Source organism: Strix uralensis, chromosome 4, assembly GCF_047716275.1.
Source record: "Strix uralensis isolate ZFMK-TIS-50842 chromosome 4, bStrUra1, whole genome shotgun sequence".
Classification (NCBI taxonomy): Eukaryota; Metazoa; Chordata; class Aves; order Strigiformes; family Strigidae; genus Strix; species Strix uralensis.
The window spans coordinates 104,121,665-104,149,184 of NC_133975.1; the positions used below are offsets into that span (position 1 = coordinate 104,121,665).

Here is a 27,520-nt window from a genome sequence, read left to right on the forward strand (position 1 = left end):
TTGTGTATTACTGTTGATGATAATTGTGGAACATCTGAAACAGAAATCCTATCTGCCTTTGAACTACAGTAAAACTGTTCAGAAATTCTGGCTGGAAATTACACTGTGGTGCTCATTTTAAAAGAGGGATTTGAAAGCTGACTGAATCCAGTACCCTTCTGACATTTACTGTGTCCTTAGTTATATATAGGTAAGATGAATAATACTTCCAGATATTTCTCATTAAAACAAAATTGTTTGTGAATAGATAGTATACAATGGTATCATACTCTTCTTCAGTATATAACATAACCTCTGTTATGTTGCCTGCCACCTTCTCTGAAGTCTGCTGGTCTCTTGGCATGCACAAAGGACATACGCTTTATGAAAAATTGAAAAATTTCAACACGCATTACTTAAATAATAAATATTCATAAATAATACCTATGAATAACGAATGAGACAGTCCTTCAGAACTACTGTTTGACCTGTATAAGGAACAACAACATTGTCACAAAAGTGGTCCATCTCAGCCCTTTCATACTGGTGAGAGAAATTGCCTTGCACTGGAAGGTGGCTATTTCTCCCCCTATTTTTATTGCCATTTTTCTTAGGTATTAGGACTTGACCTTAGTACTAGGGGCCTTTGTTCTAATGTCTTTGTATTTTGGGCATGGAATTAGTTAGATGTTCCATTAGCTGTCAATCAGTGACTTTTACAAAATACATTCTGATTTTACAAAAACTTTCTGATTTTGCTCCATTGAACAAAATGCTGATTTTGGTCAGTATTTGTACCCAAGCATAACTTCAAGGAGGTGGGAAAGGAAATGGAGAAAGAAGGACTGACCACGACTTAGTAGTCTCAGTTGCATAATGAACTAATTTTATGGCACAGGAAGTGACTAATCAAGCAAGAAGCCAAAGGAGTTGTGGTTGTGCTGCACTGGCCCTGCCAGTCCCATCAGTGGTGCCTCCTTAGTACCTCCCTTGTAAAACTAGGAGGCAAAAGTAAGGAAGTCTCCCAGAAAGAGAATAAAAGGGTAAAGAATTAAAACTGTTTAACAAGGAGGAGACAATTGGAGTCAATGGCATGGAAAAGTATTAAGTGTTTAAGATGTCTTAACACTTCTCACTTTAACACTTGTCCTAGTTGCTGATGACTTTCCAAACTTCAGCCATGAAGGTTGAAATTTCTTCGCACAGTTGTGTCGACCAGAGATAGTTCTATTAATTTATATTTTTCCAGCAAAACTGGTTTCAGCCAATTCCAAAGCAACACTGAGGAAAACATTTCTGCCTAATAGGTACTAAAAGCTTTCCTCAAACCTTTGTTTCATTGGGAAGCCTGAATTTCTAACTAAGATGATGTGTAGAAAAGAAGCAGGAAAGCCATCAGTGACTCAGAGAATTATTTTTTGCTGTTGTTACAAAACTCTATCCAGATATGCCAGGTAATTACACACTAATGCAGTGTACTAAACAGAACAGATCATAAATTAGCTCCGACTGTATGTAGCTCACTCAAGTAGAAGAGCAAGGGGACTACACTAAAAGCCTGGATATGTAAAAAACTGAGAAGAGGAAAGTTGTTTTTATATGACACACAAATAACCTGTGAAACTCCTTTCTTCAAGATATCATTGAACCAAGAATATAACAGGATTTCCCCTCCCCCCCCCCCCCCCCCCCAAAAAAAAAAAAGTCTTGAGCACACCAGTTATAAAAAATAATTAGAAGGAATATCAGATATCATGGTCATGCCAACTAGTAACAACCTGAGGTTAGAAAGAAACTTCTAGCAGGCTTGTCATTACCTACATAATCATTATGGATATTTCAAACTGTTCTGGAGCATCTAGGTACACACTGTCAGACCCAGGAAAACTGACCACTGCAGATAGGCCATTAGTCTGATTCAGTAATGGCATTTTATTGTTGCTTGTGGAGAATGGTGTTCTAGCAAGAACATATATAGGTGGCCAGGGAATTGGGGTGACAGTTCTCAGTTTTATTTCTAACATAGAATTAAACCAATTTCCTCAAAGGAGCATGGGACAGAGCATCAGAAAAACTTAAACCAAGACCTCTAAAGATTTACTCTTCTGATCTTTCCATGACAGGGAAAGTGGATAGTAGCAAAAGAAATACTGCATAGTGGGGTAGACCAAATGCATAAAGGTTTTGATTGTCCTTGTATGAATCTAAGTTTGAACTTCACTGTTCCAAATTTTTCACCTGTTATTGATGTTGAAATTCAAGGAACTGCTGTTAATCATTTGAAAAGAAATGATGATGATTTATAAGAGGCCATAAATGGCTTGCATAATATAAATGTTTTTACGTGAAGGAAATCTATGCAGATTTACATTTTTATTAATTCATAAATATAAATTAGAGTCTTTCTTTAATGCAGTGTCTTTAGTGAGGGTTTGTTTTCCAATATGTGGTTTATTCTTTTTAGAAAACACAGATTTTTGAACTAATTCCACCACCTACTACATCAGAGAGGGGTGAACACTTGCCAAAGACAGCTTCTGACCAGCAGCGTGTTAGAAATTAATCAAGAAGCAGAAGAATAAAAAAATTCGAAAACCTCAGAAATCACTGTTCTGTATTTGAAAGGGAGTGAAATGATTACATGACTTTGTCATCATATATATCCATCAAATTTGCATGCATCTCTTATTTTTTCTTCTAAAACCAGGCTGTTCTCTCAAATGCTACAGTTATATTTTTACTTTACACATACCTTTATCCCAAGGGGATATTTGGGATGGGATTTTTTAGGATTGTTTCTTATTCATCCCAACATTTGGGGTGTTTCTTATTTTCTGAGTTGTTTTAGCATTTCTAATTTCTGGAATTTTGTGATTTTGCTTTTGCAATAGTGAATGCTTCTTTGCCAATAATCAGCCTCATAAAAAGCATAAAATCTTCCTAGTGAAGATTTGCTCTTATTCCTAGAGGTGTATTTCCATCTTGATGTGCAGTGATTTACTCCGTGTGTCAGTTTAGAATATAGTCCTTTGTTTATTAACTGCACTCATGTTTCAGAAAGTATGCATTAATCTGTGTAGTTGTATTTTGATTTTTGCAGTTGCAATGGAAACCACATCCAAAGATTTGAACCTGTCATAGTAAAATCTGATCTAGAGTTTTACACCAAAGGGGTGAAATTCATAACATTTCTATAGACCTAAGCTGTAAACATATTTGACAGTAATCTGCTGATTGGCTTTGTTTGTTGTTTCACAAAAGGAAAAAGGGGGGGGGGGTGTGTGTGTGCGCGCGCGCACGTGTGTGTGTAATCCTCAATTAATTAACAAATTATTGAGGTCCATAGTGGTTTGAATGATGCTGGGATTTTATTTTTTCTTTTTCAGTTTTTGGAAGTGGAAATTCTCTGCTTTGATACTGGGGGATGGGGGGGATCTTCTTACATACCATTTGATTAGAAAGTTATTTGGTTTTCTTATTTATTTCTTTCTGTAAAAAAATGAACAACATTTTATTTTTCTATATTTCTTCTGTCATGCAAATGAGATAAATTTTATACAGTATATGGCAGATGTAAGCATGGTAATAAGTCCTTGAACCTTCAAATATACTCATATGCTGTTTGTAAATATGAAGACAGAATATAAAGGAATTGTCTTAAGGATTCAAATTAAAAACACTCTCATAGAAACCAGAACATTTTCCTCAATTTGTACTGTGATGTGTTTGTTTGAATCTATTTCTATCTGGAATTTAGAATTTCTTTATTAATCTATTCACTTTTTTTTTCCTTACTCTGTAGTCCCTGGATGGATTTGTATTTGCACTAAATCAAGAAGGAAAATTTTTGTACATTTCAGAAACTGTCTCCATCTATTTAGGCCTGTCCCAAGTAAGTACATGCTTTCGATTCTAGAATATAATTGTGTATGATGCATTCCTCTGTTTATCATTCTTCAAAGAAATAACAATTTGCTTTCTGTATTTTGCATGGATTATTGAATTAGTTATTTAAAGTTGCATCTGGTTCATCCTGAGAAGTAATTCAAAAACATATCTATCAGTATTAGACATTGAGATAAGACAAACTCGTGCCTGAAAACTTTTTGCCATGAAGGATCATTATTAATTTATTGAGAACAAATGAAGTTTCTTTTCTCAGTTGTTTTGAACTTTAAACCTCTATACCTGATAGGAAAGGGACACACTGATAGTACTTCCCTTGTGTCCTATTACTGGATGTTTATGGAGTACCCTGCATTATCCAGGGAGCTGACACGATGACAGGGAGTCATTTGGAGTCAAGAAATGCTGAAAGAGACCATTAAAATGTCTTGCAGGGAGGGTTCCAACAAGGACACATTTTGCCACTTTCACAAATGCTCGCTAATATGGAAAGACATATTTATAAAATATATTTTTTTTTCATTTAATTGCTGACAACTGTTTTTCAAAGATTAAAAGGCAGGACAAAAGTGGGGGGGAAGGTTGTTTGTTGATGCTTATTCCTAATCCTTCAGCATTCAGAAATGTTTAGGAAGGGTAGCTTATTTCTGCTTGTACTTAGAAATGCAGCAGAAAGATTTTGCATGATGATTTTCAGAGTGGGATAATCTACTTCTATTGCAGTCACCCTGAGGAGAAAAAGAAAAACTGAGTTAATATTTATTTCAGCTCCTTTAAATTGGGACCCATACTGCCGTGAGGAGGCAACTATTAGCACAGGCAACTGTCAGTTTTGCTGTACCCCAACAACAGTGAAATGTGAAATGTTAACATTTGGTGCAGAAAAAGACTAATTTTAAATATTATCTGGTGAGAATCCGAATAGAGGTTCATTAACTCCTCAAAGAACATGCAAACAATTGGCTGTAATAAGTTCAGTAATTGTTATTTTGTGCTGGCTTTAGCAAACCGAATGATAGAAATGGAAACAGAGCTGTTTCTAACTCATATCAGTATTCTTGTCTTTCATTAAAGTCCCTCGTTTTGTAATAGACTTTAATCCCTGCCTTAATCTGTTTGGGAGTTAGTATCAAGAATCTCAAATTTTGAAATTGGTGCGCCACCGTGTTGCTAATACAGTAAAGAATTGGAACTTTAATGTTTATTATTGTCTTATGCTCATATTAATCTGTTTCATGCATAGCATCCAACGAAGTTTAATAAGCCAGTAAAGAAGAAGGATGGATAATTATTTTAAGCAGGTAAATGCTAATTAGGAAACTCCTGAAAGGCGTCCATTATACACTAGTTTAAAACAAATTTTACAGCCCTGGTTAGTGGTGTAATCCAAATTCTGTCAAGGCAACTGCATTTTCTGTAATTGAGATGTGTATGTTTGCTTTGCATAACAGATGGCTCTGTATGCTTAGACTGATAGCTAGGAAAATAATAATTGCATTATTCTGGCCAAAAGAATATTAGCTCTTGGGTTTTGGCCATTTCAGTCAGTCCTCCTGCCAGCACAGCATATGCACATATATGGATTGGATTTTCAAGGAAATTGATGCATCTGGAATAGTGTGGCCATCTGAAATATCATCTGTTCAAGAAAAATTTGGCTTTAACCCTATGCTAGTCTCTTGTTAAAAGCATTTTCTGCCACTGTCTTTTTAACTATAGGAATTGGTAAATCTTTCCTTACTCTGAACTTACATCATGTTGTTAAGACTTTACATTTTACCTTGATACATTTCAAGCAAGGGTTCAGATAAATAAAGCAATTGTCTTTGCATGTTAGAGTATTTGATACATCACAGCAAACATTTCGTTGCATTCACTAATGAAAGTATTGGTGGAAGAACTACCAAAAATCTGAACCAGGACTGTGGATTTTAATGCAATAAAAGATGAAATCTACTGAGATCTACTAAAATATCTGTGATTTTTGCTGTTATCTTCTGTCTTTATGGAGACATTTTGTATTTCTCAGACCTACTGTATTTATATTTTTAATAGGTTGTTCTCTTGGTATAATACTATATAGCTAGGTCTCTTAATAACGGCAAAAGAAATGCTGTAACTATTTGTTACGAAATCACAATTCAAAGGTTATTTCTTACAAAAAATATTAGCAAGAATATCCATAAAACCATTTCTCAAACTATACATGGAAATACTCCTGTTTGCACTACAACAGTCTTAAAACACTCGTGAATTCTGGATTTCTGGAATGGTGCTATGTGATACATGTGGTGGTGTGTTTCTTGTGCTGCAGGTAAACATTGACAGGTTCCTATCCTGGTACTCCCCAACTATATATTTACATAGAACCTCAGGGTAATTTTGCACTTTAGAAAGTCTGGATGTACATTATAAGCATTTTTATTTGAATCATCTTCTTCAAGTGCTGACTTTGGAGTCTTACTTTCTAGACAAATGACTTCAATGGAGACTTCATCTTTGTTTGGTGGTTTGGTGGGGTTTTTTTAACTAGTATGCATGGAAATAATATACAATATATTTTGTACTTGCAAAGTAAAATATCATGTCCCTTAGTTAAAGGAAAATAGTCCTTCTACCAGATCTTAGCAGGTGAAACAGTTTCTCACATAACCCAATTTTTCTCTTTTCTGAACACTGAGAGCCAGTGGTACAAAACAAATGGATGCTGATGTTTTAAGATAGCTGCAGGGCTAATAGTGAAGAAATCTGATAAAACAATATCTTGGGAGGTAGCCTGGAAATGATGATAATAAAGTTACTCCTGGCAAAAATAACAGTATATTTGAACAGTAAACAAAAATTACAATAAATACTCTTTTGACATTACAGTGACTGTACCTTGCATGTAGACACCCACAGATACGTATGTTTTGAACACTTTATCTTCCAGCTAATGCTAACTAAGAATTTTAAGTTAGTTTAGCAGACGTGGATTTTAGAGCACACTATGGAATTGCAATCATAGCAGTTTCAAGAGAACAGAGATGCATTTCAAAGTAGAGGGAAAGACACACAGTTAACAGAAAATAATGAGTAAGAGAAGGAAGAGAATAAAAGCAACAGAAATGGACCAAAATCTCCTAGTTATATCCTTAGCCTGTATAAATTGTCATAGTTCAATTATACTTGAGGCAAGCTGAAATAGTTCAACGTACTTTCCAGTATTCAGTCGTATGAGGAACTGCAGTATTTGTTGGAAGACCCAGACATGCCTAGAAACATGCAATACAGCCAGGATTTCTTCCCTGGGTTGGACAACGTGACCTGTGATGGTGTAGAATATCCTTTTGCCAATACAAACAGCTTTTTACACTGTACCTCTGTAGTGATGTAAAATGTTTTGTCTTCTTATGTATCCATTCCCTGATATATTCAAGTCAGCAGGTTATTTTTCATATCAGGGTAACTGCCATCTTTTTGAATACCTAGTCCCTGATTTCCTTTCAGAAAAGGGATGAGATTTCAAAAGTAGATGGCTAAAATGAGTGCTTACCTAAGAGATTTCAATTCTGTTGCAAAGGGTCTGTGTTTGAGACTTAGGCCAAAAATATGCTGAAACACAAATAGTAACAAATAGGGAGAAAAATCTGTCCAGAACAAAGGATAGAATTGTCAGACATATGAGGTTTCAGGGTTAATAGAAAATATTATGGGCTGAATAGCTGGCTAGGATATTTTTGCTTTCAGGAAAACAAGTTCTTAATCACCTCTCACCAACAGTTGTACTCAACAAGGATGTTATGCATTGTTTCTCCTCTGTGAGGTCCACAACTTAAAATAAAATATTTCCTACCTTTGCTCCTACTTGTCCAGGACACAGGCCAGGTTTGCAAATTGGCCTGTTGAAAAGAGAGCTCACTAAAAAGAGCAGTGCAGCTGCAGGCATAATAGGAGATAATAGAGATGAAGAAGGAAAAAAAAAAAAAGAATAAATTGTTGAGATTTTGTCATTTTTAAAACAAAGCAGGCAAAACCAACAGGTATATTACATATGTATTGTGTGACTACTAGCATAACCTATCTCCTTATTTTGGCTTTCTGTGCATTTGTTCTCCGAAATGGCAAATAAAATTATAGCTACAGCACACAAGTACAAGGTCAAATAAATGACAGTACTCAGTCTATTTGTGAAGCTATTCTGAAAAGGAACCATGGTGCCAAATGTGGTTTATTTGAATAATAAAGAAGAATTAGATTCCCCTGATAACTTGGCTGAGGGCCAATAAATCACTGGAGGTTAAGAATGCTTTGCAACTGCCATGTATTTCTTTTGCTTTTACGAACCACAAACCTCAACTACTATGCTCTACCTGTTTTTTAATGCAAATTAAGTTGGGGTTAGTAGATGGTTAAAGGATTGCTTTTGTGCTCTGTTTGCTTAAAAAATAATATAAAGCAATCTTGACAATTGCTTTCCTTCTGTAAGTTCTACCTTATTTTCCCCCGTACCATTATCTAAATAAAATAATAATCATATTATTAAAAGAATCCAAGAGAAAAAAATAAAGTCATAAGCCAGGAGCTTCACAGAAAAACTAACATTTTTTTTAAGTAAATCTAGTCAATAACCAATTGAGAAAAGAGCTTGCTATTTTTGTTGTCATTGTTTTAGTGTTCTGAATTTAAACAGTACTAAGTAGAATGATCAGTTCTGCTCATTTAGTAAACTGGTGCACTAACATTGACAATAATGTAATAGTTTGTCCCCTTTAAAAATTAGTAAATAAAAACCTGGCAAATTCTGTGCTGGTCATCTGTTTTTTAAAGAAGTTTTTTTTCCTAATGTTCAGCATAAGAAAGTTCATGTACTCTTTTATGCTAAAAGAAGTGAGCAAGGGAGGAGCTCTGTTGAAATAGAGCAGCTCTGAAGATTTTGAGAGCAGTAAGGAAATATAAGTATCAAAATAATTCAGAAACAGTACAAGGCACAGTGGCACATTATCAATTTACAACATTTAAATTGATAAATGCTTGGTGGTGAAGGCCTACAAGGGCACTTTGAAAAGCAAATAGCGACCTGGTAAAGAAATTGATTTTTCCCCCCCGAAAATGACTGCATGATGCATCATTTGACTGCATGCTGTCCAAGTGCTTGACAGAGATAATCTCAGCAATCCCACGGGTGACCTTATCGTTCTCACCAGGGCAACTTCGTCTAGGTTCTGACTTTGTGCATGTCAAGGTTTCTTCAGGCAGGATCCTTAGGGGGAAAAAGTTCCTCTGTTCGATCCAGATATTGAACCACTCTTCAAGGCACTCCCCCACCCCCAAAAAGGCAAGCTTGTTTCTTTTCTTCATAATTATGAATGAACCGAACAAGAGAAAATATCTATAGACACAGTATCTTTGCTGAAGCCATTATTGCCTTTTCAGTGTAGCTTAGTTTAGCTCTTAAAGGAGAAAGGATACCTGCCATTAGAGGTTATCAGACACAGTTGAAAGGCTTCAAAACGTATGGCACTCTTCTACACAACAGAAATATCCTGCCCACTTTCTTTCTCACACACTGTTCGCAGCTTTATTTTTGCACATGAAAACATTTTGCTGCTGTCACAGCATTTCACATCAGTGCCTAATAATTTTTTCTTTATGCTTTTTTTTTAAATCCCTATCCCAACCCAAGAACTTTTAAGACAACTCAAGTGCAAATGGCAAGCTGACAGAAGTCCTGAACATCAATATGCATAATTTTGCATAGACACTCTGTAACAACCTTCACTGTATGGTCTTGAAGTGATCCAAAAACACTTAGCCTGTTTTATCTGGTTATTACAAAACTGGTTTTGTCTAACACAGAGAAATATATTGCCCAAACTGTGAAGAGTAAAGGAATTTAAAGATTTGCAGTGTTTTTTTAAAGTACTTTATATAACAAACAAACTGGTTTTTATGTGCAGTTAGTAATTGGTTGATATAATTACTGATTAGGAACGTATTGAAAGCAGCAAATGTTATGCTCTGTTTGGTACCCCAAAGCTGCTTTACCCACTGCCTTTGACACCCACAGTTCACCATATTCAACCTCTTTTACCTCTTTCTTTCATCCACAACATTAATTCTGAGTGAACAAGACGTGCTTCCTTGCTTTTGACAAGATTTGCTGCAGTCTCATGCGACAAAAACCCAACACTCATTCCAGATTCAGAAAGTAGGATTTATAACAGCATTTTAATTTAATGTTGGATGTCGAACATATAAAGAGATCACAGTAGTACTAGAGCTGAAAATTGATGCCTTTTTTATTAGTGTCCTCTCAGAAGTGGGTGAGCCGCTGTTTGTGCAATGGAGCACAGAGCACCACAGTCAGATGAATGAGGATATGCTATCTGCAAGGAATCATATTTCAAACCACTGTCTGCTTCTATTGATGTGCTCAGAGTTGAAAGGTTATGCTAGTAAATGCCATCAGAATTTTCAGCATTAGAAATCTGTGGAATAATCCTCTGACTGTCACTTTGTAGTCAGTCCAAATGCAATATATAGTGATGCTTTACTGATTTTTTTAAACTTGAAATTAACTTATTGTTACTGATCACGTTGTTTTGCTTATTCTTCTGCAGTGTATTTAAATACTGCCAACAGTATTGTCTTACAGGCTCCGCTGAATATAGCTCTCTGTTGAGTTAACTAAAGGAATCCAGAATGTCATTTTACATGAGAATCATGTTCCCCTTATTTATTCTTTCGAACATACTTTACCGGCCATTGAGGCTGAAACATTGAAAGCCTTTATGCAGAAGGGATTCACTGGTTAAAATGAATCACACAGATTCTCTGTGCAATAAAATACAGCCTCATTGGTTTAACACTTAAAGGCTGAAGACTTTTCATGTCACTTAATAATTGCTAGCATTTGATGTTAAAAATAAGATTTTGATAAGGTATTTTCATTGCAACTGTTAACTGTTTCCAGTATAAATAAGACTGAGAACATTAGCAGTCGGACCATTTGCTTTCTGGTGGATGCAATGTTTTCAGATTGTTTTAAGAAAATGTCTGGAGAAAATGGTTAAGACAATTTAGCTATTTTAGGTTTGTCTTTCCCATTAAAGGAAAGACAAAGAGTTTTCATGAATTAACATTTATATTATCCAAATTAGCTACAGAGTAGTTTGGTATCTTTTTTGCATTGCATTGTAACATATTCGTGTGGAAGTTGGAGAATATTCTATATATAGTCACTTAGTAAAACAAACAGCTGTGGAATGATTGGGGAAGAAAACAGATACTGGTACAAAACATACAAATTTGGCATAAATATATTTTCCATGCTATCCTGGCACATTAGAGATGGGGGGAAAAAACTCAAAAAATATATAAGTATTTTACCTTTTAAGAGTAAGGTCAAAAAGTCATTGTATTGCTGAGTGATCAAAATTTCATTTTTAAAAAGAAATAAATTATAATTAATAGCTTTTGATTAATAGTAAGAAAATATGCTTTTGAATGCTTACAAGATGTACTGATTCCCAAGACTGATTCTCTTTTACATCCGTACTTGATTCAGGGAAAGTGAAAATCCTGACTCAAATGTTCTGCGATGTATGAAACCATTCAGGATTTGTAGCAGTGAAACAGTATGAGTTCACTCAACAGAATTCCCATTCCAAGCACTTCAGAAAGGGTGGCTCAACAGAAACTCAAGGATTGGCTTAAGGTTGTTAAATAAATAAAACGGTGCCTGTATTTATTAAAAACACAGGCAGTGACTGGATCTTGGCTGAAATTAACCCTGCAAACATTAAAAAACCCCACGTAGTTTAAACTCAGATCAGTTCAGTGATATTTTCAGCTGCAAATTCTCACTGGCAGTTCTACCAGTCCAACTAAGGGGTTGCATATGAAAGCACAAGATCAGGAAGAAGCAGCTCAGAACTAAGATAGGAGATATGTCTTAATCTGGTTTTGCCAGCATCTTGTAATATTACAGCCTCAGTCGGCGCTTTACTTGCTCTGTTTTCAGTCAGGGTTAACAGAGTAATCCTCTTCTGGGAAGAGAGGATTGGTAAGAGAGAAGAAGCATTCCAAATTCTGTGGAGAATGTCTTCACTGCAGAGTTGGTGTGGCATCTAGCCAAGAGAACCTGCAAGTCAAAGGCTGATGGTGCTTAATCCCCAAGGTTTGTAGTGGAAATTCAAGACAATCACGTCCATGTGCTATTGCTCTTCCAGTGCTAATCTATATTCTTTTGTCACTCCCCGTTCATCTTCAGCATTAACAAAGACTTATGCTGCCTTAGCATTTTAACCTCATGTTTCCCTGTATTTCTTTCTGGCATTTGAACCGTCCAAGCCCATGATTCCAGTTGCACAGAGGCTGACACCAACTTCCTGGTAAAGTTACAATGTGAGAGGGATTGTACCCAGGTTGGTTTCTGCATTTAGTGGACAGGGAAAAAGAGCACCAGAAAACTTGTCAGGCTTGCTGTGAACCCGTACTTTCTTTTAGTTACTCAGGTGAGCATTCACATCAAAAGTTCTTTCTGGTGTTTGCTCGTACCTTCAGAACTACCTGTATTAATACTGAGTAACTTAGCTCCCCTTGGAAGTTATTTACCTATTGTTCTCATGGCACTGCCACAGAAGGACCCTCTGCAGGTGAATCCATAGAAGAGTCAGTTTAATGCCCTGTTACAAGCTATGCCATCAGGATCTGCCATCAGGAACCATCCCAGCACACAGCATGCTCTAGCAGTGTTGGCATAGCCAAAGCCAGCTATGCAGCAGAGAGGTAATTCTACTGGCCACCAGATGATGCAGAGGAAAACTAGGACTACATTTTCCATTTCAAAAGACAGGAGCTCACATGTGGCAAAGGAGTGAAGTGATAAACCTCTTTTGTCCAGAATTAGAAATGTAAGGCAGAAAGAAAAGAGAGAAAATATCTTCCTTCAGCAATGAGGTGATATGTCTAAGAGCAAAAATTATCTTCTACTTTAGGACAGGAAACGTGCATATATTGGAGGGAGGGGGAATCAAAATAGTGTGAGTGAGAGAGACAAAAGAAATGCCTCTCGTGTGAGCAGATAGAAAGGGGAAGGCAGACAAGAGACACAGCACACTGCCCCTACTCAGCATCTGAGAATCAGAGCTGTGTGAAGATGTGCTGCCTCTTCCTCAGCAACCAAAATAAATTTTGCCAACCCTTGATATTCAGAACTCATGCCCCAGCATCAACTCAAATAGTAAGACTGGTTTCAAGTTATCAGGTATATGAAAACAATAGTTTAAATGGCCTGTTAACATTCTGGGGCTTTTGCAGCCTTTATGGCTTTACATTTTCAACTCTTCTTTTTCCATTGGCTACCACAAATGCTAAAAGTGTACTTTTATATTTAAGAGATGTCTGAGACTTTTTGGCAATATCATGATTCTACAGCCAGGCCTTTGAAGCTACAATCAAACATCATGTGATTGGCAATAAAACTGTGAGGTTTGGCAACAGTAAAACAGAAAGGGAAAATACTGGCTCATTTCTGTAGTTGAATGGGATCACACGGATCTATGAACTAATATGGTGTATCATGCTCATACTGCATTCCAGATAACTTTTAAAGCCTTTGCATTAATAAATCTGGCCTTGTACTAATAAAGTGTATGACAGAATTATTACCTATATTAATTATTTTGTATTTAAGATTCTGTCTTTGGGTCTTTTGGGGGACAAGAGTATTTTCTAGGCTGAGTACTGCTGAATTAGGATGTAGTCAGTATAGTGAGGTGTAGTCTATACCTTTTCATCCTGCATTTCAGAAAAATGTCTCTTTTGGGACAGCAGTTATTCATGCGTAAGTAGTAGATACAAAGCCATATACATTCCTGACATTCCTTGAATGACAATGGAGCTATCCATGTGTTCTTGTTGAACTTCTGTAATATATGCATAAGAAAGATATGATGAATATGGTAAGCATATCTCTTTTCCACATATTGAGGCAGCATGTATGAGTCATGACTTAAAAGTTTATAGGAAGAGATGCTTCCTTTTTAAAACTCATTAATGCAGTTGGAGAAGCAGTAGCTTTCCCTCCTGCATTTGTTTCTCCTGACCTGTCACAAGTCTGATCCACAGCCTGTAAGTCAATGTAAAGATTTCACAGGATTTTGAATGGACTCATTTTACTATGTATCGTCAACATAGTGCTTATGCTACACTGGGAATAAAGAGATTTTCTGGAAGTTATTGAGCAATCCCCTTGTTCCTATAAGCAACTAGTACTTTGAATGACAGTTTGATTACTCTTTTTTTGTTTCCTAAATTGGTTATAAATTGGTTTCATGTTTTAAGTATTTTGGTCATATGATAGCTTGATTTTCTTGTCCTGTCTCCAAATGTATATATTCAGATTGAGTTAAGCTGAATCAATATTTTGTTAATGCATTTTAAAGGATTCCTACATTAATTGTAAATGCTACGTACTTTATTTACAGCAACTTTATTTGTTGTGTAGATGAGGTAGTGCCTAACCACTGAGAAAGATGCATTCCAAAGGCCTGACAATCTTCAGGGTCAGAGTGGTTGTCTAAAACAATGTAGTGGAAAACTTTTTGTATTGTGATAGGTATACATTTGATTAGTTGCATGTTTGGGAGGCCTGAACAATTAAGATATTTTTATTTTAAAGCCATCTGTTTCCCATCTTCTTCTGATTCAGCCTGTCTTCCTTGTTAGCTCCCAAATTCAGTTTGGGATGTATTGTTGCTTAAGTGTACAGTGCCTTCCCATTAGAAGGCAATTCACAGGAAGAATTGAAAATAGAAAGTAATTCAGTCACTGGAATGCACATAAGCAAATTCCAGTTTCTAGAGAGATCTCCACTGAGATGGGCTTCTCTTTCATGCTTGTTGATAGTTTAAGGATGTATCTTTCCCGCATTTTGGCAGAAATGAAACTACAGAAAGAATTTTGTACACTTCAAATATGACAAGCTGATGAAGACTATTCCAGATGTTTTGTTTGGCTAAATCAAAGCCAGTTCCTTAATCCTAGTTTTTTTCTCCTCTTCTCTTTTGATAGCATTACACTTCTCTTGGTTTATATAAACTTGTGACTGTAAAGAAAGATCTGACAGAAGGCCCCTAAAATACACAGAGGTAAAACAAATCATGCTTATTCCATCCTAAGTGGTTAGGAGCTATTTAACTGGTACAAGCACATTAGTGCTGTACCTAATTTGGACAGTGATGTTGCTAGTTCTGACACAGTCCAGTCTGCATTCTCATGATGTTCTTGTGATAAATCCCTGCAGATTAGCAAAGTCTGCAACATCCCTAGTGAGGGTGCAAATTCATGTGAAATAATAAGTGAAAATGGAAAAAAAAATCCCAGATATAAAAATGTAACTTTTACAGCTCATTAATTAAAATTGACATTGCAGGGTTTCAAGAGACTAGGAAAGGACACTGCCATTTTAATATGTTTTGAAACCTTTTCAACTGAGCAGACAAGAAAATCATGTAATTACTGGAATTCATTCAGCTCTTTAGTAAAAACACAAGCCTTCACTCTTAAATAGCATTTGTAGAAATTAAAGAAGCTAAACTGAAGATATTTCTGAAATGTCACAACTGCTTTGTGATACTAGATGATATGGACTATCCCTTCATTATCATCTAGAACACCTGGGAAGGTGCTGTGAAAAAAAAGTGTCTTTTAAAAACTGGTTTTAATAACTGTAAAACCCAAAGATTTTAAAGGAGATTATACATACATGCTTATATTTGCTGTTTTGAATCAAGTTGTTGATGTGTGATATCCTTTATTATGGCATTAGCACTCATGTCACAGCAATATCAGAATTTGCATATAAACAATCAACATAATGGAATGGAAGTATAAAATTCAAGGATTATTATTATTTTAAATAAAACGCTTACCTATCCTGAAATGCAAATATTTATTCCATGTGTGTATAATTATGATATTCCCATGATAGCTGATAATTTTCTGATGCTCTTTTATAGTTTCATTTAACTCGTATTTATTCTTTTGCATCCATGGTCTTCATTCAACTCTGGACATCTTAGTGAGCTGTAATACAGGGGTTTTTTGGTTTTAACCTTCAAAGGAATTTAGTTCAGCAGATGCTACATTGAACTAGTCAGAGTAGAAAGGAAATGATATGGCTTTTAAAGGGCACATCTAGCATATCTACTGGGCTAAAGTAATTCTGGCAATGCTTCAAAGGATATAACTTTTGATGGTAAAGTAGGTAGGCTACAGAATGAAATCACATATGGCAAGCTGTCAAAGTCTTCCTACACATTCAGTACATTTATATAAGTGCAAATGGATGCTGCTTAGATGGAGTCCCTAGCAATTGCCTGTTAAATCTGCTCTAAGATTATCTGATATTATTTGACTAAAATATCTGTGTAAAAGCTGAAGACAACTTTTATGATCAAATATTTAGAAATTAGTTTTTTCTTTTTGGCAGATAATCTGAAATATGAACTGCAGTTGTATTAACACTTGAAAGCAAAGGGCTTTCAGTAATAGCAATTATATCAAAACAGGGATAATGAATTGCTGTATATCAACTTGAAGAGGACGTATTTATAGGTCAATGATGTCAATAGCTATAGTTCTCATAGACACCTCATTCTTACCATTTTATTCCTTGCTAATGCTAAGCAGACACACGTTTTAACTTTTAATGAGACTGGTGACTGAGAATCTCATTTTGCAATGGAAGGGAATGCATAGTTTACAAGGGATGGATATTTTCACCTTCCAAACTTTAAGAATAAAAACTGTTACCCTTTTACAAATGCTAACAGTTGATGATTAGCCATCCCCCACAAAAAAAACCCAAACAAATCCAAATGGTCATACTTATTACAAAGACAAGCTTTTAAGCTTTTTTTTAATTGTTAGTTGTGTTGTATAATGCTTTAGTATAATGTCAAAATGCAGGATGCATTACAGATGCAATTAGCTCTATAGCTAGGTGTATGCATGCATATATATATTTATATATAATACATCTGTGTGTGTGAATCTGTATGGGTCTGTATTATTGAAAGGGAAGTCTTAAGGTTATGTTGATGAGTTTTTTGCCTCTGTCCTACACTGTCCCACAACAGTAGGAAGTAAGGAATGTCCAGCTGCAGCCTTACAGCCCTGAGCATGTACATGTGTTCTCTGACTTTGGGCCATGGGCATCCTGAAGAGCTATGGTAGGCTAAAGCATGTTTAGTTTTACTGGGTGATGATGCAATGTGGTTAGTGCTGTTGGCTGTTAAAGGTTGGAGTCATCTTGCCGAGGATGGAGTCTAATGAGATTTGGCCATTGAAATTGAAATCCCTCTAGACAGACTTTTATATTCATTTGTCCCCTTTCTCACACTTAACGTGTGGCAGCAGCATGTGTTCCCATCCCCCACAGCTCTGTGGTTTCTTCTCCACCCTGAGACTCTGCATGCCAGACATAGGTAATCAGCCCATCAAGTTATCTACATCTTACAGGGTCCAAGAGCAGAAAAGGAGTTCAGAAATGCACAGCTTTGAGGTCTCTGTCTCTTATTTGGGTCCCAATTCTTCAGCTTCAATATCACACCAATACCTTAATCATGTGGGTCACTGTACAGATCACACCCTTGGCCCCTGATCATAAGCATAGGGCATCGTAGACTGTAGAAGTAAATAGAGAGAAGGTTTGTATTGATCTATTTAAGTAGCAGTTTCTTGCTCAGTGGCATATGACTCCGACAAATTTCAGTGCACTTTTACTGGGATGGGAAATAGCCTCTTGCTGGTATAAAGGCAAGTCCATCTGCCAGTTTCAAATCCATTTTCTGATAGAAATGGGAGTATGATGACTCCTCAAAGAAAATCTTTCTGCTTTAACATGAGTGGAAAAAAAATGCTGTTGTGTCTAGACTGAGCCTTAGATTAAATTTTTTAAATTATTTAGTCTGAAACAGATGCGTGTCCTGTAAAAATTTATTCTAAATACTGGTAAATTTGACAATGAGACAAGGAACTGAAAAGGGTTTTCTGAGTGATAAGTATTAAACAACAATAACAAAAGGTAATGCTACAAGTTGTACTTGTAATAAAATAGAGTATAAGATGAATATATTGTAGCAAAGGCTTGGATCCTGCAAACATGCACACAAGAATTCTTATTGAAAGCTGTGAAACTAATGATGTGTATAAAGCTATTCAATTAAATCTTTGAGAGAATGGAGCTTGGACTTTTGAACTGTGTGAACTTTCATTAACATCAGTGGCAGTCTCACCAAAAGCAAAAGTTCTGGAGAGAAAAATGATGACCAAAAACATGCATTCACAATATTTACATTATTTCAGTGGCAAAAACGCATTGATATTTTGTGTTACCATTTTGTTTCTTTATGCCCTGTTTACCTCTGTAAACTCCCAATGTCAGTGCATAGGTCATGTGTGTCTGCTTGACTGGCCAGTCACAAAGGTGAAGCTACATGTGCTTGTAAAAGTAGGAAATGGGGCTTAATGTTTAATTGATTTGTTATACTGAAAGGAATTACTCAAGTGTAGAAGTGGCTCTTGATGTATATATTTAAAATATTGATATACACCATCTGAATTTTTGAAACTGTAACTAGACATCTAAAATAGTAGTTGGTGTTGAACAATAGCCCCTGCCCAGGAAACAAACCAGGGAAGAATGTGTCAAAACCTGTCAGTCTTTTGTTGGCCCCACGCCAGGAGAACAGGCAGAATTCATATTGAATTGAAAGCTCAGCATATCTGAGCATTGTGTCCTCAGCTGTGATAGGGCATTACATTTTAAAATTGGGATCTTTGCTTAAAACAAGAAAGGTTTCAGTGTTTCTGTAGATCACTGTCCCAGAAGTAGTGTGTAAGGATAGACAAATGAGAAATAGACATATCCCAGTGTAAATGTGATTTTGCAAACCAACTCATTACCGGAATAGAAACTTGATTATCAGTTCAGTATGCACACAACTTGGAAAGGATCAACTTTGACACCTCTCCCTTCAGGAGATTTAGATTTATACTACACAGATGCAGAGAACTGAGTCCAAATCCATTTGATTTTATCCATAAAGTAACAAAAGGTTTTCTCATGGGGTAAGGGCTTGACACAGTCCCTGAGCAGAAATAACCTAGATTAAACAATCACTGATCCAAAATATAAACACTTATTTTCCATTTGCTCCTTTGGCTCCACAGTGAGCAGCAAGCATGAATTAAAAAGCGTGGGAATTCTCTTCAAATACCATTGCTCTGTGTCATGTACTCTCTTCTCCCAGAATCCTAGACAAGGTGCTCAGAGTGGCTATGTGGTGAGTTTGGAAGCCACATGATGGGTAGTTTCTCATTCTTTGCTGCTGATGCATTTGCTAGGTTGTTTGTAATTCTTTTCAAGATTTTACTTGATAGTCATAAGGTGAGATTACTAGCTTCCAGCACATCACACACAGCTCTTCCAGATGTACCTCTATTTGAGCTAAAGGATCTACCTCAGCAGTGAAATTCCACCGCTACATTAATTTTCTGAAAGGTTATTACAATGGTATGATGTCCTTCAACCTGTATGACAACATCTTTGTAAATGAGAATGGATTCACATATTACAGAACTAAGGCATCTATTGCAAATAACAAAGTTTTAAAATATAAGTAAAGAGAAAATTATTTGATTTTGGTTTTCTGATCAACTTTTGGAGGTTCAAAAAGAAAAATAGTGCACAATGATCACTTATAGAGAGAGTTTAATTATTTACATATATACTAAAAGTTCTAGCTACTGAACTTCACCTTGAATGTTATCTGTATGCTAACAGGAATGACCTTCCAACTTTCGAGGCTGTATTACATCTTTGGGTGTGTTTGTTTTACCTATATGAAATACATTTTCACAGTCTTTTCACAACATGCTTTTTGGCATGTTATATTTTGCACATATTTAAATGTGTTAAGCTCTGATACAAAAAGTACTTAACTGGAGACAAATACTCCTTTTACGTTACAGAGTAATAATGTCCATTGTTGATAGGAGGTGTGTCTGTAGCACGCACTGCTTGTGAGAATCAGATTTTGCATTATGTGTCATAAACTGTACAATTTATAGTTTTGTGTGAAATCACAGAGTTGATTGTTTTATTATATTTCAGTGTAAATTTTTTACCCATTTCAGTTCAAGTAACATTCTCACAGAATACTGGTTTTGTACTGATATGATGTTTCCTAGCTGTAGGCATGGCCTGTCCCTACTACTGGCTGTAATTTACTTTTTGGTCTCTGTCGCCTTGAGCTTGCCTTCTGACTAGTTTGTTGAATGATGTGCTAATCCATTATATTTTTCAGACAAGTGTATCGACCAGTATAAACAGACTGGAGGGCACAAACCTAAATGAAAGCTATACTTCCTTGAATCATTTAAAAAGCTCCTGCAGTGGTGGCAGTGCAAAATAACTTCTCTGTGTACATTAAATATAAGGGGGAAATTTCAATAAATAAAATTAAGATTGTGGGAAAGTGGATGGAAATGGAAGCTTTGTGAGCACATTATGCTGCTTTTCACATGGATGTATTTAGTTATAGGAAGAAGAGACAGATAATGTTAGTCAGCCACTTGAGAATGTGCTTCTAGATGATAAATTTGAAACTGAGCCCCAAGCCCCGCATTACTTGCCATTTCCCATTGTCCAGACACTCTCACAACACATGATACATGTTTGAAGTCATGTACTATATTGAAACATTTTTATACAAATAAAGAATGGAGAATGACCTCACTATGAAACTGGCAAAACTGAGGGCAAAAGATGCAGCTTTCTGATCTTTTTCTCTATAGAGGACGGGTAGAATTCAATACCTGGTCATGAAAAATATCCTCAGGTCATTTTATCTTAAAAAGAAGTATCAGGAGAGTGGGTGACTTCTCAATTTCTACAGCTGGTGCCAGATAGCAAGTTCTTACCTGTAAAAAAGTGAATTAAAATTACAATAGCAACAGGAACTTTTGGCTAGTAATTCAAATCTAATCTGTGCACACAAGTGATATTATGGAAAATTATGTTTTTCAATTAAAATTACAACTCTAGAAAACAGTAGTAATCCCATGATAACAAGAAAGGGAATCATTTTTCCTTCAAGGAACATTCAATTCATGTTGCATTTGGAAATGGTTAAGCTATCAATTACTAGAATTTCTTCAAACTTAAATGTGACAAACTAAAAAAATCAATCCCTAGATCTCTCCTGAAATGGAAAACTCCAAGGAAGAGAATTAGATGTTTCTTTCCTATAGGAAGGTTTTTTTTTTTTAAATGTTTTTTATTTTGGTTTCAGGTTTAGTTCCAGAAGGTTGACACTAAAACTGTCTGATTTCTGTTTAATAAATCACTCTCAAGGTCTCCATGCATTTTTATATCACAGTTTTCACCTTCTTAACTTAGAAGGCGGCTATTATCTACAAGCTACTAAGAGAACTGTGATGCTTAACAGTCATTAAATTTATCATGTACATTTAAGAGTGTTTCAAAAGTTTGGTGTTATGCTTTTTCCAATGAATTAAAAGCCCAAAGTTCCCTCCCCTCACAATCACAAATGCAGAGATGACAGTAAGCATTTTTATCCATTCTGAGTCTGTGTTTGGGTTACTACTCTTGAACTGATGATGATTGCAAGCTCACTTCTTCCACAAAGAGAAGCCTCATGAGTCTTGAATTCATATCATGAAATCATGATATGAATGACTGTTTGGCCATTGACCTCAGGAAGACCCACATTTCCGCCCCCCGCCCCCCCCCCCCCCCCCCCCCCCCCACTTTTTACTCTTCCTGCCTCTCTGAGGAGCCATACCACTAAAGCTATGACTGTAACCATTTAACAATCAGACCAATCATCATAGTTACCATTAAGGCTGTAAAAAACCAGAAGCAGCAAGAAAAACTTTGTCTTGGGTTTACCAAATAGTCAGAAAGTATCTTTATTGGGTTCTGCTGCATCTATACATTTAAAGTTCAGTTTCCCTTTCAGTTATAAGAATTGTGAGCTTTTTCAGGGGGGTTTGGCTTGGTTTTTCTATTTCTTTCATCTTGTAGAGCTGTCTTCACAGGTTATTGGCATGAACAAGATACTAGCAGGTGTAGTCTTCAAATATGGCTACTGTTGTTTTAATTAGTGTCTGATGGTATTTAGAAAACTTCGTTTGAAACGAGCCTTACCTTTCTGACTATTTTTTCCCAGCTCATGAAGCATTTTAATCCGTTTGTGCTTTCAAACTAAGGTAGTCATCCTTCACATCAAAATATCTGCACCTTATCAAGATCAAAGCTGTCCAAACTTGACTTTGCATCTACACAGATGTCTGTAAACATGACACTGGAATATTACTTTAGCTTCAGTTGACAGAACTGAAAATTGTCCATACAGAACTATCCAGAATTTGTAGAAAATGTTATTCTTAAGTTTATTGTTTATGAATATAGCAAAGAGCTTAGAATTAATAGCCATCTATGTCAGTTTAAAGAAAAATGTGTTATTTGCTTCATTTCCGTGTCTCGCACAGAGAAATTGCTGAACAGGAGTTAATCGCTATACAGGAGGAGGAATGCTTGTAGATTTTTCAGCCAATTTTAAGCATTTTTGAAATAATGTATTCATAGCTAGTACATGCAATAAATAATATGCACCATCATTAAAACAGGAGTTTTTTGAGTAGAGGCTTGGCCTTGTAAATGACAGCTTTCTAAATAAAATAAAAATTCAAAAAGGCCAGTATATTCTTGAAATCTTTATTTCAGAGCATATGACTTGAAGCATGATGTGCAGAAAACAATGTTTCCTTTCTGTAGCTCAAACATTTGCATAGGAGCTTGCTGGTTTGTAAATTCCAAGCAGCATAAATATTGATATACCATGCTTAGCTTCCCACATACCTTCAGTTTGGTTTTGTCTAAATTACAGAAAGGAAGGTACAACTGTGTGCACTGTTTAAAGGCATGTTTCTTTCTAACCTCTGCTTTCTGAAATCATTGTTATTCAGGTTCTTTCTCCTCACCCCCCCCTCCCATCTCCAGGCAAGCATGCACACACACACACATACACACTCCAGTTTATCTATCTGTGTAACAGTTTCTAAACATTTGGCATCCTGTTTTATAACTGGGTAAGATCAATGATTGTTGGAAGATTTTGAAGGGAGAGTACTTGCATGTTTTTGTTGGGTATTTTACATACTAGTGAAACCATTTACATGGGCTTAATACAAAAATAACCCCTAAATAAAGCACTTTAGCCTGATGGAAGAAAAAAGCCCTACTAAATCAGAACTACCAAAAACAGTCTGTAAAAGAAAGAACATAAAATGCATCAAATGATGAAGGAGTTCTATCAACTGGTTAATTGTAGTTGAGAAATAAGTATATTCCAAATGCTGGGATGTCTCCTTGGTGCTATATGTTCAGGGAAGAAATACTAGTTTTATTGCACTGTTCTAATGAAAGGACTATATCTGCATATTTTTTTCCTGAGTACTAGCAAAAGACATTGAAAGATGAAGTGTCAAATTATTTTTTCCCCCTCATAACACTGCATACCCATGAGAAGTGATTTTGTTGTTGTTGTTGTTGTTTTAGGGTAAATAGAATGAATTATATCACAGCCGTGCTTTGCGGCAGATGGGTAATAAAGTCTTCAGCAGAACAAACCTGCCCTGTTCAGTGTGCTGAGTGCTACTAAACAAATAATCGGTCGGATGCATACGGGGTTGGCCAACAGGAGCTGGGAATTACACTTAGCAACACAAAAACACCTACTTTGAATCAAGAGAGAAAGTAAATTGGCGACTGTAGAGTTTCTGCTTGGCATATACAGGTGACTTATTTGGCTGTCTTCCTACTAAAAGCAAAATCACCTTATCTTTGAAAAGAAACTTGCAGTCTGTACTACTAAAAGAATCGATATGTACTAAAACAAAAAAAAAGCTGCCTTATAATTTACTAAACAAACAAACAACTAAATATTTATAACAGACCAGTTTAATGAAAATATCAACTGTCTGTTACAATTCAGTATCTACTACTTAAGCGACTATTTCTTTTAAAGGCTTTTTTTTTTTTTTAATTATCTGATCTTTTGTTTCCCCTTGCAAGGTGTAGAAGGATCTTTTTGATTGTACAAAAAAATAAAATGTTGCTCTATGCTCATTCAATCTTTATTTCCCTTCTTATCAAATAAGTAACCAGTGTCTGCTCAGTTTGGCTTCTGTGTTGATAGCAAGCAGTCCTAAAAAAATAGCTTGTGTTAAAGCTCCACCCTGAACATTGTGAAAACAATGTCATTACTCAGTGTGTGAGATCAAAAGCAGATGATCGATATCAAAAGGATGAAGTGAGAAGAAAATAGTGACAAGCACTAATGTAAAATTGTACTAATGTAAAACAAGCATCTGGAGTAAAAGAGAACTTTCTTCTTTTCTTATTTCATATTTATAAAAGGTCTTTAGATTGTTGCCTATAATAGTGGAAGCTACGGAAAGACAGATAGATGTATGACTGCCAAACTGATGATTTTCAGAAACTTCTGGCTTCAAGACATGAGCAGTACTAAACCACAGACATTTTTCTTCGTTTGTTTGTTCTTCCTATAAAATATTTTAAGATATGTTGTGAAGAGCGGCGTTTGGAAGACAAAGAACTGTTGCTAACAGGCAATAATAATCTTAAAAGCATATGAAGTAAAATCAAATAGGATATAACCCTTATGCAAATTAAGCAGAATTTCTGTAAGGATATGTAGCCAAAATGAGGAATATCCAACAAAATATAAGCTGCCATACAAATAATCTTCCCAAAAGAGATAGCTGCATACTGGGGACAGAAAACAGATTATAAAGTTGCAGTCAGCCGCTGTGATTGGGAATTCAAGTAATAAACACTGTATAATAAAGTTTTCTTAAGTATTTGAATTGCAAAGAAGTTCAGCCTTCCTCTGTAATTTTTCTATGGTGGTGAGATAGTATGTCTGTGTTTGGTAGAACAGTTTTTTCCTTTTCTGGTTGGAGAAAAAAACCCAAACTGCTGCTTGAAACAGATTTTGAGGTATTCATAGGTCATGTTAAAATAATTTTACAGTTTAGAACTAAAGTTGAATTCTTTCCCAAGATACCTAAAAATCCATTATCAGACCTAAAGAAAAAAGAGATTTTTAATATATTCCCATCCTGTTATATTTTCCTCCTAGTCCGGTGCAAAAATCCAAATTGTGACATCCTAGCTAATCACTCTGTTTAATAGTCAATGGAATATATTTGAGTTTGCTACGAATTTCATTCCAGGACAGGGAAATTGGCATTCCAGAACCCAATAACCAGAAAACTGTTGCTTGTTTTAGAGAAAAGTTATGATACTATGACCATATTCTCCATGGTAAGTTTCTTCAGTGCTTTGGTTTTGCACGTTTTTAAACCTAGAAGATATGTTTACCAAAGGACAAAATAATAGAAAATAAGATTATCAGTTAGGGTGGGAATGTATGGTGTTTCTTTGCACCTGCTCTTTTTTATTCTGGCCTTCTTTTGACAAACAGTAGAGGAGGGCTGCCTGGCTCAAGACCTGGCATTCCAGCTCTCAAGCTAAACAACCTCTAATAGCTCTGCCTCTCAAAGTCAAAATATTGATTGGGGAAACTCTGAATAAAGCACTTCAGAATAGGACTGAGCAGAGAGCATCTGTGATTGAAAACAAGTGCCCTTATTAGTTCTTTCACGGGAACTAACCTACAGGAGATTTCATTGCTCAGCTATCAAATCAGCATTACTATCCACATTCCAACTCCCCCTGCCAGTTTAGAGTTTGGATTACATCCCGCAGTCTAGCCATTGAAAGAAAAATTATGCCATTTTAGTATCAGATGAGCACCTTACTTCCCTGTAGGAAATGGTCTGCCTCAACTTAAGACACAGTCTGCACTTTCTGTTTTATGCAGGGAACACAAAGAGTATGCAGTTTGCTTTTCCAGAAGACACTTCGTTCAGTTCCTCACCCTTTACTTAGAGCAGTAAAAAACCAGAATAGCTGGGATGCAGTGGCTTCTGATGAATTACTTAACTAGAAGAGACCTTAAGCAGTAATCTATAAAAGGGTTTTTTTCTTTCTCTTAAAAATTACAGAGTTTCAGAGACTGAGAAGCTTTAACCAGAAATCATTGAAAAAATTTGTTACTTGCAAGCATTCCAACATGAAAGCATGCAAATATAAGCATGATGGCAATTGAGGTATTAATCTGCTGATTTCAAGGATGCTTACCTCATATATCAGATACTGACACTGAAATAACAGTCACAACATAGAAACAGATTAAATTTTTGCCTCTGAAACACATCACCTCAGTTCTCTACAGAAGAGCATCTCATCCATGACCAGGCAAATGCCCTTATGTGGTGGATATCCTGTATCTTCCTTTACCTTCCTTTCTGAGTTCCTCAAACACATGCTGAAATAGAGGTATGAACAATAGTAAAACCAACCATTTCTGTGGTTTTGGGAATAAATGTAAGTAAAATGAAGAGGTCTTGGCTGGAAACCAGAGTACTTGGGGCACTGCTCAGTACCTAAATGGCTTTAATTTTTCAGCTGATGAGAGCTGTTTAGCTGTCAGTGCAGACAGAAATAATACTTATTCTAATTTCTTCAGCTCATGATTTCTCTCATTGACCTGCTCAGCAAGGAGCATGCTCAGATTCAGATAGCTGTATTTGGCTCCTTAAGGGGAGAAAAAGACAATGATCTTTTTCATGTCACATTTTTCCTAGCCTAATAAGAAAACTTACGCAGTCAAAAAGGCATTAACCCTAATGGACCCAGTAGCTCTATCTCTTGAAAACTGCTGCTGTCTGAGATGCTTAGGAACAGTGATTCTATTTGGAGTGAGCTACTCACTGCAAATGTGTCTTGAAACTTCACATGAACTGCTGAGTCTCCTATTTTAATATGAACAGAAATTTAAAAGTTATTTCATTGATCAAGGATAGGATTCCAAAAGTGTAACATGCAAAATTATTACTTCTAAAAGAAGAACCACTTATTTACTTATAAGAGACACTGATCACATGGTGATACTTAGCAATCACCTATGTTGCCAAGAGATGTTGGGACATACTTATGCAATGGGTATAAGCACAGCCTGAGTCCTGAGAATTATCTCAGTGTCAAGATATGTATCAAATCTAAACACCTCAAGATTTGGGATCCAGTTTAGAAAAGCAGAGAAGCACTGACAGATGTTTTCTTGCTCCTTCAGTTTTCTGTACTGTCCCTTTATTCTTCTGAGCCCGTTATTTCCTAACATTGTTAATAAGATGAAAGAGATACAGAATCAGTGTTAGTTCTAGAAGTTTGGGCATTTAAAGCTGTTTCACCTTCTCTTTTTTTACTGCTAGGTTCCTCCTCTGCCACCATAACTTGTCTGTATTCATATGTGACTTGTTTTTGGTTTGGTGGTTTTTTTTTTCCAGAAAAGCAGTAAAAAAATCCTCTATGTATAACTGCTTGTGCCCAAGATTTTTTATGGAACAGATATCGTAAGTGAAGCAAATCTGAGAGGAAATTATTCCATTTATTAGGTGCATTCATTCT

At 35.9% G+C, this 27,520-nt stretch overlaps 1 protein-coding gene across 2 annotated transcripts in view; it reads left to right on the plus strand.

The window, feature by feature from the left end:
- The window catches only part of NPAS3 (neuronal PAS domain protein 3), a 623,184-nt gene that overhangs the window by 430,910 nt on the left and 164,754 nt on the right, over positions 1-27,520 (plus strand). For both annotated transcript variants that reach the window (XM_074868268.1, XM_074868269.1), the window contains exon 4: positions 3,782-3,871. In XM_074868268.1, the coding sequence (XP_074724369.1) occupies positions 3,782-3,871 (90 nt within the window). The remainder of the gene's footprint in view (positions 1-3,781; positions 3,872-27,520) is intronic.